Below are 12,638 nucleotides of genomic sequence, written 5' to 3'. Positions count from 1 at the left end.
CCACCTTGTCTCAGTCAAATCCCTCAAACTCAGCACCGCCTTCCTAACCTGCAATCTTCTTCCTGACCTCTTCACCCCCACCCCCACCCCACTCCGGCTTATCACCCACACCTTGCCCTCCTTCCACCTATCGCATTTCCAATGCCCCTCCCCCAAGTCCCTCCTCCCTATCTTTATCTTCGCCTGCTGGACACACTTTCCTCATTCCTGAAGAAGGGCTCATGCCCGAAACGTCGAATTCTCCTGCTCCTTGAATGCTGCCTGACCTGTTGCGCTTTTCCAGCAACACATTTTCAGCTCTGTTATTGTGAATAACTTTTCATGTTCTATTGTTTTGGATCATAGATCTACCATATGCTCATGCACTTGCAGTGGACTGGATTTCCAGAAATATATATTGGACGAGTTCTGATTTAGAGGAAACTCAAATAAATGTTGCACGATTAAATGGATCCCTACGGACTTCTATCATTCATGGACTTGATCATCCACAGTGCTTAATAGTGCATCCACTAAAAGGGTAAAATGTTGTATAATATAACTTATTGCTACAAGTAAACAATTTCAGGTTTACATTGTTCATATAATTGTTGCATTATCATCAATTGAAAAAAGCAGTGCAAATACAATGTAGATGCAAGTGAAAATGAGGTGGCTCAGTGGTTAGCAATGCTGCCTCACAGCACGAGAGGTCCAGGTTCAATTCCAGCCTCAGGCAACTGTCTGTATGGAGTTTGCACATTCTCCATGTGTCTGTGTGGGTTTCCTCTGAGTGCTCCAGTTTCTTTTCACAGCCCAAAGATGTGCAGGTCAGGTCAATTGGCCATTTTAAATTGTCCATAGTGTTAGGTGCAAGAGTCAGAAGGAAATAGGTCTGGGAGGGTTAGTCTTCAGAAGGTCGGCATAGACTAGTTGGGCTGAAGGGCCTATTTCCACAGTATAGGGAATCTAATCTAAAATTGTGTTGCTGGTTTTGCAAAATAATATTATTAAAGCCAATGGGGTAGAAATTGAAATCTAAAAGGTCCTGATTTCTTTTCTTGGAGCAGGACATGGCTGAATGTCAAAACCTCCAAAACACTGAAGCATGAGCCTGAGAGATTTAATTCCCAGATGTCATCTGCATTCTAAAAATGAACATCAAATGATTGCTTGCTGGTAGATGGACATACGTTTCGGCAGCAGCGTAAATGTTTGCCTCACGAAGTTGATGGACCACAGGCCTCAAGTTTCTTTGGGCCTCTGCAGTCTTTTATCATGTGCTTCTGTGTTCACATCCAGAAGTTTGGATTCAAGACAGATTGGCCAAGGAGAATGCAATGTCAAGGACTGCCTTTAGACTTCAACTTCTTATGAATTGTTCAATGCATATTAATGCTAATTATTTTACACACGGTAATCAGAGATATAGTCACAATATTGAAAGATTATTTTCAACATTGTCTTCTTAAAACTTCAGACACTCACCTCCAGCTGACTCAGACTACTAGGTACTACTTAAGTTCAGTGCGACTCTGAGGTATCATTGCAAGGTTGCCCCAGGGTTTGAAAGCCTTTACACAATATGCAGGAGTAATTATGCTTTTGCAAACTCCAAAGGAAATTTTAAAAGTAAACAATTTAATTGTCCATTTTTCACCTTCAATTAGGGCTGCAATAGTTTCCTTACTCGTGCCAGGCAGGAATACACAATATCAGAAGAGCAGGTTTTGATTATCCTTTAATTATTCATTCTAAAGTTTTGCTCTGACTGCCACAGCTCTGAGCATGAGGGGTGTTTCCTTATAGAAATTTGTCAATAGCATCTCTAGTTTCCATTACCTACTTAGCTCATATCCTCAAGGAAGCTCATTGAGAAAGATTGGAATTGACGACATTGTCAGGAGATGGATAGTGGAATCGATTAAGCACCATTTCAGAATGTTTCTGGCAGCTGTTTCTTTGAACTACGCCTGGTTAGTTCAGGCTATAAATCATTTTGATACTATGTATTTGAATTGTGCAAACAAATTAAAAGGGGGGCATAATATAACTGCTGTGCCTGTGCATGGTCCAATGGAACAAGGGAAATGCTACTGAAATCTGAAGCACAAAGAGACTGATGAATCTCATCTCACAGAATCTCACCACTGCCTGAGCATATAGTCCCAATGGGTTTTTCAAATCCTGCAGCTTTCCTCTTAGAGTCATAGAGATGTCCAGCATGGAAACAGACCCTTCGGTCCAACCCGTCCATGCCGACCAGATATCCCAACCCAATCTAGTCCCACCTGCCAGCACAAGACCCATATCCCTCCAAACACTTCCTTTTCATATACCCATCCAAATGCCTTTTATATGTTGCAATTGTACCAGCCTCCATCACTGCCTCTGGCAGCTCATTCCATACACGTACCGCCCTCTGTGTGAAACAATTGCCCCTTAGGTCTCTTTTATATCTTTTCCCTCTCACCCTAAACCTATGCCCTCTAGTTCTGGACTCCCCGACCCCAGGGAAAAGACTTTGCCTATTTATCCTATCCATACCCCTCATGATTTTGTAAACCTCTATAAGGTCACCCCTCAACCTCCGACACTCCAGGGAAAACAGCCCCAGCCTGTTCAGCCTCTCCCTATAGCTCAAATCCTTCAACTCTGGCAACATCCTTGTAAATCTTTTCTGAACCCTTTCAAGTTTCACAGCATCTTTCCGATTGGAAGGAGACCAGAATTGTACGCAATACTCCAATTGTGGCCTAATCAATGTCCTGCACAGCCACAACATGACCTCCCAACGCCTGTACTCAATACTCTGACCAATAAAGGAAAGCATACCAAATGCCTTCTTCACTATCCTATCTACCTGCGACTCTACTTTCAAAGAGCTATGAAACTGCACTCCAAGGTCTTTTTGTTCAGCAATACTCTCTAGGACCTTACCATTAAGTGTATAAGTCCTGCTAAGATTTGCTTTCCCAAAATGCAGCACCTCGCATTTATCGGAATTAAACTCCATCTGCCACTTTTCAGCCGATTGGCCCATCTGGTCAAGATACTGTTGTGATCTGACGTAACCTTCTTCGCTGTCCACTACACCTCCAATTCTGGTGTCATCTGCAAACTTACTAACTGTACCTCTTATGCTCACATCCAAATAATTTATGTAAATGACAAATGTAGTGGACCCAGCACCGATCCTTGTGGCACTCCACTGGTCACAGGCCTCCAGTCTAAAAAACAACCCTCTACCATCACCCTCTTGTCTTCTCCCTTTGAGCCAGTTCTGTATCCAAATGGCTAGTTCTCCCTGTATTCCGTGAGATTCTCCTATGCTCTTAAACACTGACACAATCTCATTTCTATAAATTTGCAGCATTCCCAACAAAAAAAAAGTTTGTAGTAATACTGCAACATTTGGCTCTCAGGATGTTGGTATCAATGTCAAGACCAGAGTTTTATTGCCCATCCTTAATTATCCTTGAAGTATCTATTGGCCTTCTTGAACTTAGGAGATCCAAGGACTAGGTTGCTGGTAGATCAAAAATGATGGGTCATTGTCTCAGCAGCCTTGCAAAAAGATATTATGTGCATCCAAGTTGGGATAGTGTGTAAATTAGTGTGATAATGGGTAGATTATTAAAATTTCCCTCACTTTCCTTCCATCTTGTGTAGAGTACACATTGCTGTTAGGTGCTGAAAATAAAAGTAAATTAAAAATGGTTGCCCAATTTAGTCAATGCACTTAATATAAAATCCCTGCATGCAGAAGCAGACCATTCAGTCCATCAAGCCCACACAAACTCTCTTAAGAGCATCCCACTCAGATCCATCCCGCTACAATTCCCTTGGCCAATCTGACTGCCTGCACATCTCTGGATAGTTTACCATCACTAATCCACTTAAACTGCCCATCTTTGGACTGTGGGTGAAAACCACAACACCCAAGAAGCAAACCCAAGAAAACAGATGGAGAACCTGCAAACTCCATACAGATAGTCACCAAAGGGAGGATTCAAACCTGAGTCTTTATCACTGAGAGACAGCAGTGCTGACCACTCAGCCACTGTGCACCCAATATTTTGTAGAGGTCGTCTTTGTTGTCAATGGTAATGGCAAAAAGTTTGTTTCATTTGCCCAAAATCAGCTACTACCAAAGATAAGTGGTGTAAGTGGTTGAGCTAGAATTATAAATTAACCTGAAAACACCTTTGGGATGAAGTGCAAATCGTGAAGCCTTTCAAGTATTTATAATATATATATAATTTCTTATGCTATTTGTGTGACTAATTGTAAACTTTAATTAATAGATGCATTCCTTTCTCCAATACAGCAAGCTCTATTGGACTGATGGGAACAATATCAGTGCAGCAAACATGGATGGCAATAACATGAAGAACCTTTTTTCAAATCAAAGAGAGCCTGTTGGTAATTCAAACATTTACTTTTTTAAAAAATTACTGCACTTGTGATAGTGGGCTATGTAACTATGGTAACAAAATTACTTTTTAATGGTTTCGTTTATTAAATTATTGAGCCTTCTGAGTCTGTAATTGCTTATGTAATATACATAATAATCGTGAGTTAAAATTAATATATTTTCAAACAACATTTGCAGCAATCAGGAGTTTCAGTTACAAAATAACTGACTAAAGATTTTTGGAACTTTATTAATAACGACATTATTGTCTTGAAACACAGGCAATTAGTTTGAAGAGGGACAATGCATAAAAGCTGTTTTTTGTCAGGATCAATATCATGAATAGTTTATTCTAAAAAGATACTGTGATAATGACTGGGTGAATAATTTATGCAGTAATGGATTCCTTTTATATTACAGCTTTAATTGCTAGGAATATTTTTATCCTTTAAACATGTATTTATTTCTTTGAGGACGATCTATGGATAATAGTGAAGTATTGGATCTTGTCTTTCTATTGATGCTGTCTAACATAACAAACTGATTCACCCTTTGTATGGCAGAAGCTAAATGACAAAATATTAGGGTGCATTGAAATATCACTGGAAGCTGGACATAAAACATTGTAATTTTGTGAGGAGTTATTAGATTGTGATCTCACAATTGGTATCATTGTGGGTGTTTACTGACTTGTTGTAGCCTACTCACCTCTGATTTCGAAAGCCACAGATTCAAGCCCCTGAGAATGAAACACAAAGTCTTGGCTTATGTTCTGGTGTTGAAGAGAATTTTTCAGATCAGATACTAAACAAATAAATGTAAAAGATCCCCATGACAATATGTGAAGAAAAGCACTGAATCTAGATGCAATGTTTTGGCCCATATTTATCCTTCAACCAACATCACTAGAAAAACAGCAGGTGATTGGTTATTGTCACATTCTTGTTTCTGGGACTTTGCTGCATTCCAGTTGGCTTTGTTTGTTCTTATACTTCAACACTGATTACACTTTGACATATTGCATCAGATGTAAAGCATTTTGTGGTATCCTAAGGTTTCTTTGGCTGCTACTTTTATTCTACTGCTACACTTTTGATGTCAGAGAATTTTGTACAATCAGTATATATTAGTTGTCTTAATTTGGTAAATGATCATAAATTAACTATGTAGGTATGTTGGTAAGCAATATATTATAATGCAAACACACCTGGAGAGGCTAAAATCAATGTGCAGATAAAACTCAACATTCATTAATGACAAGTTTTGTGATTCAGTGGAATAAGTGGAAATACAAGACAAACATGAAATAACTGCAGGAGTTAACAAATCAGGAAAGCAATCTGTTCTTTTGCTGATTATCATTAAATCACATAAATGTAGTGTCACCTCAAGAAAACATGACATGCTGGAATGTAATGTTGACGTATAGATAAAAAGAAATTTTGAAGTTTGTTCTAACCTTGGTGAGATTGCATTTGGAGCATTAATTTCAAGTTTATTCGGTGCCTCAGGATCGATGTTCTTCTGACTGATCTGGGAGGGATTGAACCTACACATAATCCCATTCTATAACCCAATAATTCAATACACAACTGGCAGCCAATTGGATGACCACCATGGTGTTTTCAGTAAGAAATTTTGTACCTGAAGAAACAATACTTACGTTAGCTCCCATAACATTATGATGTTACATGGGTAACATAGTACTGAAAGACTCAAGAGGCATTTCTTACATCTTCTGGTACATACATTAGTCACAGGAATTTCAGTGTCTGGGTTGATACTAAACTATCCACTTATGAACAGCATCAAACTCTTACATCAGCATGCCATGTTTTAATGGTTCCAGTTAAGAAGTCTGAAGCCTTTATACCCTCAGGGCACAGAGGAGACAGTGAGGTCTGCAGATGCTGGAGATCAGAGTTGAGAGTGTGTCGTTGGAAAAGCATAGCAGGTCAGGCAGCATCTGATGAGCAGGAAAATCAACATTTCGGGCCAGAGCCGTTCATCAGGAAAGCCCTTACTGATGAAAGGCTCCGGCCTGAAACATCGATTTTCCTGCTCCTCGGATGCTGCCTGACCTGCTGTGCTTTTCCAGTAACACACTCTCAGGACACATTGTTGTGATGCAGCGATGATATGATATCAGGTTATGCTGGAGGTCTACAAACGTTGGTTAGGCCAGAGCTAGAGTATTGTATGTAGTTATAGAGTCATAGTGTCATAGAGGTGTACAGCATGGAAACAGACCCTTCGGTCCAACTCGTCCATGCTAATCTGGTCCCATTTGCCAGCACTTGGGCCATATACCTTTAAACCCTCCCTATTCATATATCCACCAAATGCCTTTTAAATGTTATAATTATACCAGCCTCCGCCACTTCCTCTGGCAGCTCATTCCATATTCACACTGCCCTCTGCATGAAAAAGTTGCCCCTCAGGTCCCTTTTAAATTTTTCCCTTCTCACCCTAAACCTATGCCCTCTAGCTCTAGACTCCCTCACCTCAAGGGAAAATACCTTACTTATTTACCCGATACATGCCCCTCATTTCATTCTGGAATCCATATTAAAAGGAGGGATGTGATTGTACTGGAGGAGTGCAGAGAAGATTCACATGGATGTTGTGGGCTGGAAGGTTTTAATTATGAAGACAGATTAGACAGACCGCTGTTGTTTTCTTTAAAGCAGAGGAGACTGAGGGATCTTAAAGAAAAATAATGAGAAGCTTAGGCAGGTAGACAGAAGAAACATTTCCCTTTCCTGGAGAGATCAGTTAAAAGGGTCTGATATCTGAGATAAGAGGCAGGTGAGTTATAGGGAATGTGAGGAAAAATCATTTTCACCCACAGAATGGTGAGAATATGGAACTCACTGCCTGTCAAGGTGATAAGAACTTGTTGTAACATTGAAAACATCTTGAGATGTGCACTTGCAATGCTAAGGTTGACAAAACAGTGGGCCAAGTGCTGGAAAATAGGATTAGCATGCCAATGGAATTTTCTCTGTGCTTTGATCCTCTTTTAAAAGGTACAAGGTCAAAAGTCACATTAAGTTATAGTCCAACAGGTTTACTTGAAATCACAAGCTTTCAGTGCGCTGCCCTTTGTCAGGTGGTGAAGAGAGCACTCAGGCACAGAATTTATAATTAGAGAGGCCAAAAGATCATGCAAATATTGTGAGTGCATGTTGACAGGCCGAATAATAAGTCTCTGCAGGTGATCAAGAGTATCAGATGGTGTGAGTAAAGTGTCAATAGCTGAAAATTTCATGAAGTGATGATCTATAATTCAATTAATTGAGGCAATGAGATAATTACAAAAATGAAAAGTAAGGCAGTGATTCGAGACAAAGAAAATAACTACAAAAACATGCTAGGTAGAAGAGTCACACACTCAGGGTTTAAACAAAGTAATAAGTGAACCAAAACTGTGCAAACTAATTAGGGTCGGGAAGTCATAACAAGATCAAGGTGAAACAGGACAGGGTGTTTGGGACACATGTGGCACAACATGAACCCAATATCATGGTTGATGCCATCTTCATGGGTACGGAACTTGTTTCTGCTCAGCAATTCTACATTATCAAAGGCCGCCTTGGGGAATTCTTACCCAAAGATCGGAGGCTGACTGGGAAGGTAAATTCCTGTCTGGTGTTATGGACCAGGCTAGATCAATTCAAATACTTTAAGAAGGTAACCTAGATCCTAACTTTTTCTCAGTTTAAAGGCAGATGTGAAGTGGGTGTTCCAGGTGTGATGCAGCTGGTCAAACCATTCGGCTTTAAGCAAAATGGAATTTATTTAAATACTACAGTTGAAACACAAATAAAAGCAAGTGAGATTTAAAATAACTTAACTATTGGAAAACTTAACCGACCCACTACAGTAACAATTACTAATTAACTATTCCAATACAGTGACATCCCATAAAAACAACCCTTGTCAAAAAGGTAAATTCAAACATAGATACTTACGGACAGAGGGACTATCATCCAGAGAGAGATTTCAGAGGAATCCTTTGCTGAAGTTAGCAACACTTCTGGACTTCAATATCTTGTGACTGCTACAGCTAAAAAAAACTTGAAAAAAACTGAACTGAGGGAACAACGAACAAAGAAAATTACAGCTGAGGAACAGGCCCTTCGGCCTTTCAAACCTGCACCGATCCAGATCCTCTATCTAAACCTGTCACCTATTTTCTCAGGATGTGTATCCCTCTTCTCCCTGCCCATGCATGTATCTGTTTAAATACAACTTAAATGATACTATCGTGCCCACCTCTACCACCTCCGCTGGGACCCCATTCCAGACATGCACCACCCTCTGTGAAAAGAACTTTGCATGCATATCTCCCTTAAACTTTTCCCCCTTATCATGAACTTGTGAATCCTAGTAATTGAGTCCCTCACTCTGGGAAAAAGCTGAAAACTGGCCACTCCCCTTCCATTGTTAAATTGTTAAACTCGCTAGACTCCTTACCTCTGCCTTTATGATCTTTCTTCAAAAAAACCAAGGACAAAATAAGCTTTTTAATGTTTCAGCATCATCGTACTGGCAATTTTTGCGGGATGTCCATTCATCCATTGTTTTAGCATTTGCATGGCCTTGCCAATATACTATGCATCGGGGGATCCTTACCTGCAGCATATGAGATAAATGACCGTGGCCAAGTCACATGAGTCATGGAGAGTGGTGTTCCCACATCTGATGGTAGTAAGCATGTTGATAATCTGACATATCTTGCAGAGGTTGCCATCTCAGGGTTGTGCAGTGTTATGGTCGATGTTGTTCTGAAGGCTGGGCAGCTTACTGCGAATGATGGTCTGTGTATGATTTGGCCATTGTGTGAAGGAGAGAAGTGGAGACGGAAAGATGATCTTGGCGAGATGTTTGTCATCATCCATGACATGTTGAAGGTTGCAAAGCACATGGCATAATTTCTCTACTCCAGGGAAGTATTTTTAAGGTATGGTGTATTATTAATGGCAGGAAAATAGGCAGCTTGTCTCAGTTGAGCTACTTAAGTGATCGATTAAGGATATTGTGCCATACATCTGTGCTTTCCAACCAGGACAGGACCCACTGCTGTATGGGGGGAGACCATGGAGTAGAACCTTGTGCCCTCTCAGTGCCTCTGTCAGAAAGGGGCCCTTTCCATTTTGGTCACCCTATTGCCCAAAGACAATTCACCCCATTGATACCACATGCCCTCAGTGACTCCACCACCTTTACCTAAAACCCAACTAACCTTGGGTCTCCAGACCTAATTTACCTTGCTTCAAGGAAGCCTAGCCGCAGCCGTGTTCTTATTCTGCAGGTATCTGTCCAGAAATGGCTGCAGGATCTACTGAAGCTGTTGATCTGCCAGGGCAGCATCACCTGAGAGTGGGCTGCCATCCAAAATATATGGTTGCCCTGATGATTTGCCATTTAGTTGTCTATCGCTTGTATTATGCTACCAGATTCCTGTCATTAGTCGAAGTGAGATGGTTCTGATGACTAACATTTGAGAAGATGATATACTGCAATCCCTGGGACATGGTTGAAGGAACTGGCAGTTCTCTCAATCCAGGTTATAGAAGTTTGAATTGTGATGGTGTGGGTGCTGATGTAAAAGAGGCGGGTGCAATGCTTTATCAATAATGATAAAGGAGACCATCACTGCAGCAATGAGAGAGAATATTTTCGAAGTTTCTTCAAATGAGGCCATCTGGGTAGAGCTTGGAAATATAGAAGGATGATCATATTCCTGGGTTTAAACTATGGATCTCCCAATAATCAGAAAGAGATAGGGAGCAGAAATGTAGGTAAATCACAGATCATTCCTTTGGGTCTCTAATAGGCCTCACTCTTTCCTTGGTAATCCTCTTGCTTTTAAGATTCTTATAAAATACTTTGGGGTTTTCCTTAATCCTACGTGCTAAGTATATTTTGCGGGCCCTCTTAATTTATTTTTTAACCACTCCCCCACATTCTCTGTACTCCTGAAGGACATTCTCTTTTTAATGCACGAACAAATCTTTGGAATAAGGTTATAGTTTTGGAGATTTCAGCTTGGCTTAGTTTAACCAGGATTGCATCGGTTCAAAAGGATTAGATGGGTGGAATTTTTAATGTACATCCAAGACAGCTTTTTCTGCCAGTACATAGGTAGTCCTACTAGGGATGGGGCAGTGCTCAAGCTAATCTTAGGGAATGAAGGGGTCAAATAGCTGAAGTGTCCATAAGTCAATATTTTGGGAATAGTGATCATAACTCTAAGTTTTTAAGTCATTATGGAAAAGGATAAGGGTAATGCAGAAATTAAGCATCTAAATTGGCGGAAGGCCAACTTTGATATAATTAAACAGGATCTGCAAACATAGACAGGAAGGAGCTAATTGCAGATAAGTCTATACTGGTAAAGTGGGAGCCTTGTAAAAGTATCATGGTGAGAGTTCAGGATAGCATGTTTCTCTTAGAGTGAAGAGCAAGGGTAGCAAGTCCAGGGCACCCTGGCTCTCAAGGAATATTATGTTTGAGAAAGAGAAAAAATATGTGTGAGGTACGGTGCATTAAAAAAAGAGGAGATCCTTCAGGAATACAGAGAGTGTGGGGGAGTAGTTAAAAAGTAAATCAGGAGGGCAAAGAGGGCCCACAAAGTATATTTGACAGAAAGGATTAAAGAAAACCCCAAGGTATTTTATAAGTATTTTAAAAGAAAGAGGATTACCAAGGAAAAAGTAAGGCCAATTAGATACCCAAATGGACAATCTGTGTGTGAGCCAGATGACTTGAGGATGGCAAATATGGTTCCTTTTATTCCCAAGAAGGGTAGCAGGGTTATGCCAGTTAATTACAGACCAGTTAATCTGACATCCACTTTATTTTATAACATAAAGCAAAAAAAGGGCCCTTTGGCCTATTGAGTCTGCCCTGAGATAACTACCACTAAAAGGCATGTTATTCCCAATTCCCTGTGCTTCTCCCATATGCTCAAATGTTATGATATTTCATGCACTCAGCAAAATATTTGATGTGAGGGAAATTATTGGAAAAAGTTCTGAGGGACAGGATTAATCAATACTTGGAAAGGTAGGGTTTGATCAGGGATAGATCAGCACACATATGTCAGAGGGATATCCTGTCTGACTAATTCCATTGAGTTTGTTTAAAAAGGTGACTACATATTTTAATGAGGATAATACAGTTGATGTGGTTTACATGGACTTTAGTAAGGCCTTTGGTCAAGGTCCCACATGAAAGACCGGTCCAAATGTTCAAAGTCATGGGACCCAAGTCAAGTTAGCAAACTGGATCCAAAACGGGTTTGCATATAGAAGGCAAAGTGTGATGGTGTAGGTTGTTTTTGTGATTGGAAGCCTGTGACCAGCGGTGTATCACAGGAATTGGTGCTGGGACCCCTGCTGTTTTTTTTACATACATTAATGACTTTTTTGTATATATAGAAGGTATAATTAGTAAGTTTGCAGATTACACAAGAATTTGTGGTGCTGTTGATAGGGAGGAGGATGGTTTCAGGCTACAGTCTGATATTTATCAGCTGGCAAATTGGGTAGAGCGTTGGCAGATTGGTAATCCTCATAAATATAACAGGATGCATTTTGGAAGGTCTCATAAGGGAAGGATTTAAACAATGAATGGTTAGTCCTTCAGCAGAATTGAAGAATTAAAAGAACTTGATGTACAAGTCCAGAGATTCCTGAAGATGTCTGCACAGGTGGATAAAGTGGTGAAGAAGGCATATGGAATTCTTGCCTTCATTAGCCTGAGCATAGAATAGAGGGTCAGCGAAGTCTTGTTGCAGCTTCATATGACATTGGTTAGGTCACAGATGGAACACTGTGAGCAGTCCTGGTCATCATTCTACCAGAAGGACATGATTGTATTGGAAAGGGTACAGAGGAGATTCAGGATGTTGCCTGGGATGAAATGTCTTAGTTATGAGAGAGAGACTGGATAGGTTGGCTTTTTTTTCCTAGGAGAAAGTGAGGACTGCAGATGCTGGAGATCACAGCTAAAATGTGTTGCTGGAAAAGCGCAGCAGGTCGGGCAGCATCCAAGGAGCAGGAGAATCGACCTTTCGGGCATAAGCCCTTCTTCAGGAATGAGGAAAGTGTGCCAAGCAGGCTAAGATAAAAGGTAGGGAGGAGGGACTTGGGGGAGGGGCATTGGAAATGCGATAGGTGGAAGAAGGTTAAGGTGAGGCTGATAAGGTGAGGGTGATAGGCCGGAGTGGGGG

At 40.6% G+C, this 12,638-nt stretch overlaps 1 protein-coding gene across 1 annotated transcript in view; it reads left to right on the top strand.

Annotated features, from left to right (window-relative positions):
• Positions 1-12,638, top strand: part of LOC122551725 (low-density lipoprotein receptor-related protein 1-like) — a 1,892,490-nt gene that overhangs the window by 1,273,837 nt on the left and 606,015 nt on the right. The window contains exons 30-31 of the mRNA XM_043694091.1: positions 346-520; positions 4,310-4,404. Of these exons, the coding sequence (XP_043550026.1) occupies positions 346-520; positions 4,310-4,404 (270 nt within the window). The remainder of the gene's footprint in view (positions 1-345; positions 521-4,309; positions 4,405-12,638) is intronic.

This window comes from Chiloscyllium plagiosum, chromosome 7 (genome assembly GCF_004010195.1).
Source record: "Chiloscyllium plagiosum isolate BGI_BamShark_2017 chromosome 7, ASM401019v2, whole genome shotgun sequence".
Lineage (NCBI taxonomy): Eukaryota > Metazoa > Chordata > Chondrichthyes > Orectolobiformes > Hemiscylliidae > Chiloscyllium > Chiloscyllium plagiosum.
Note: the sequence above shows the minus strand (reverse complement) of the source record. Positions and strands in the feature narration are given on the sequence as shown.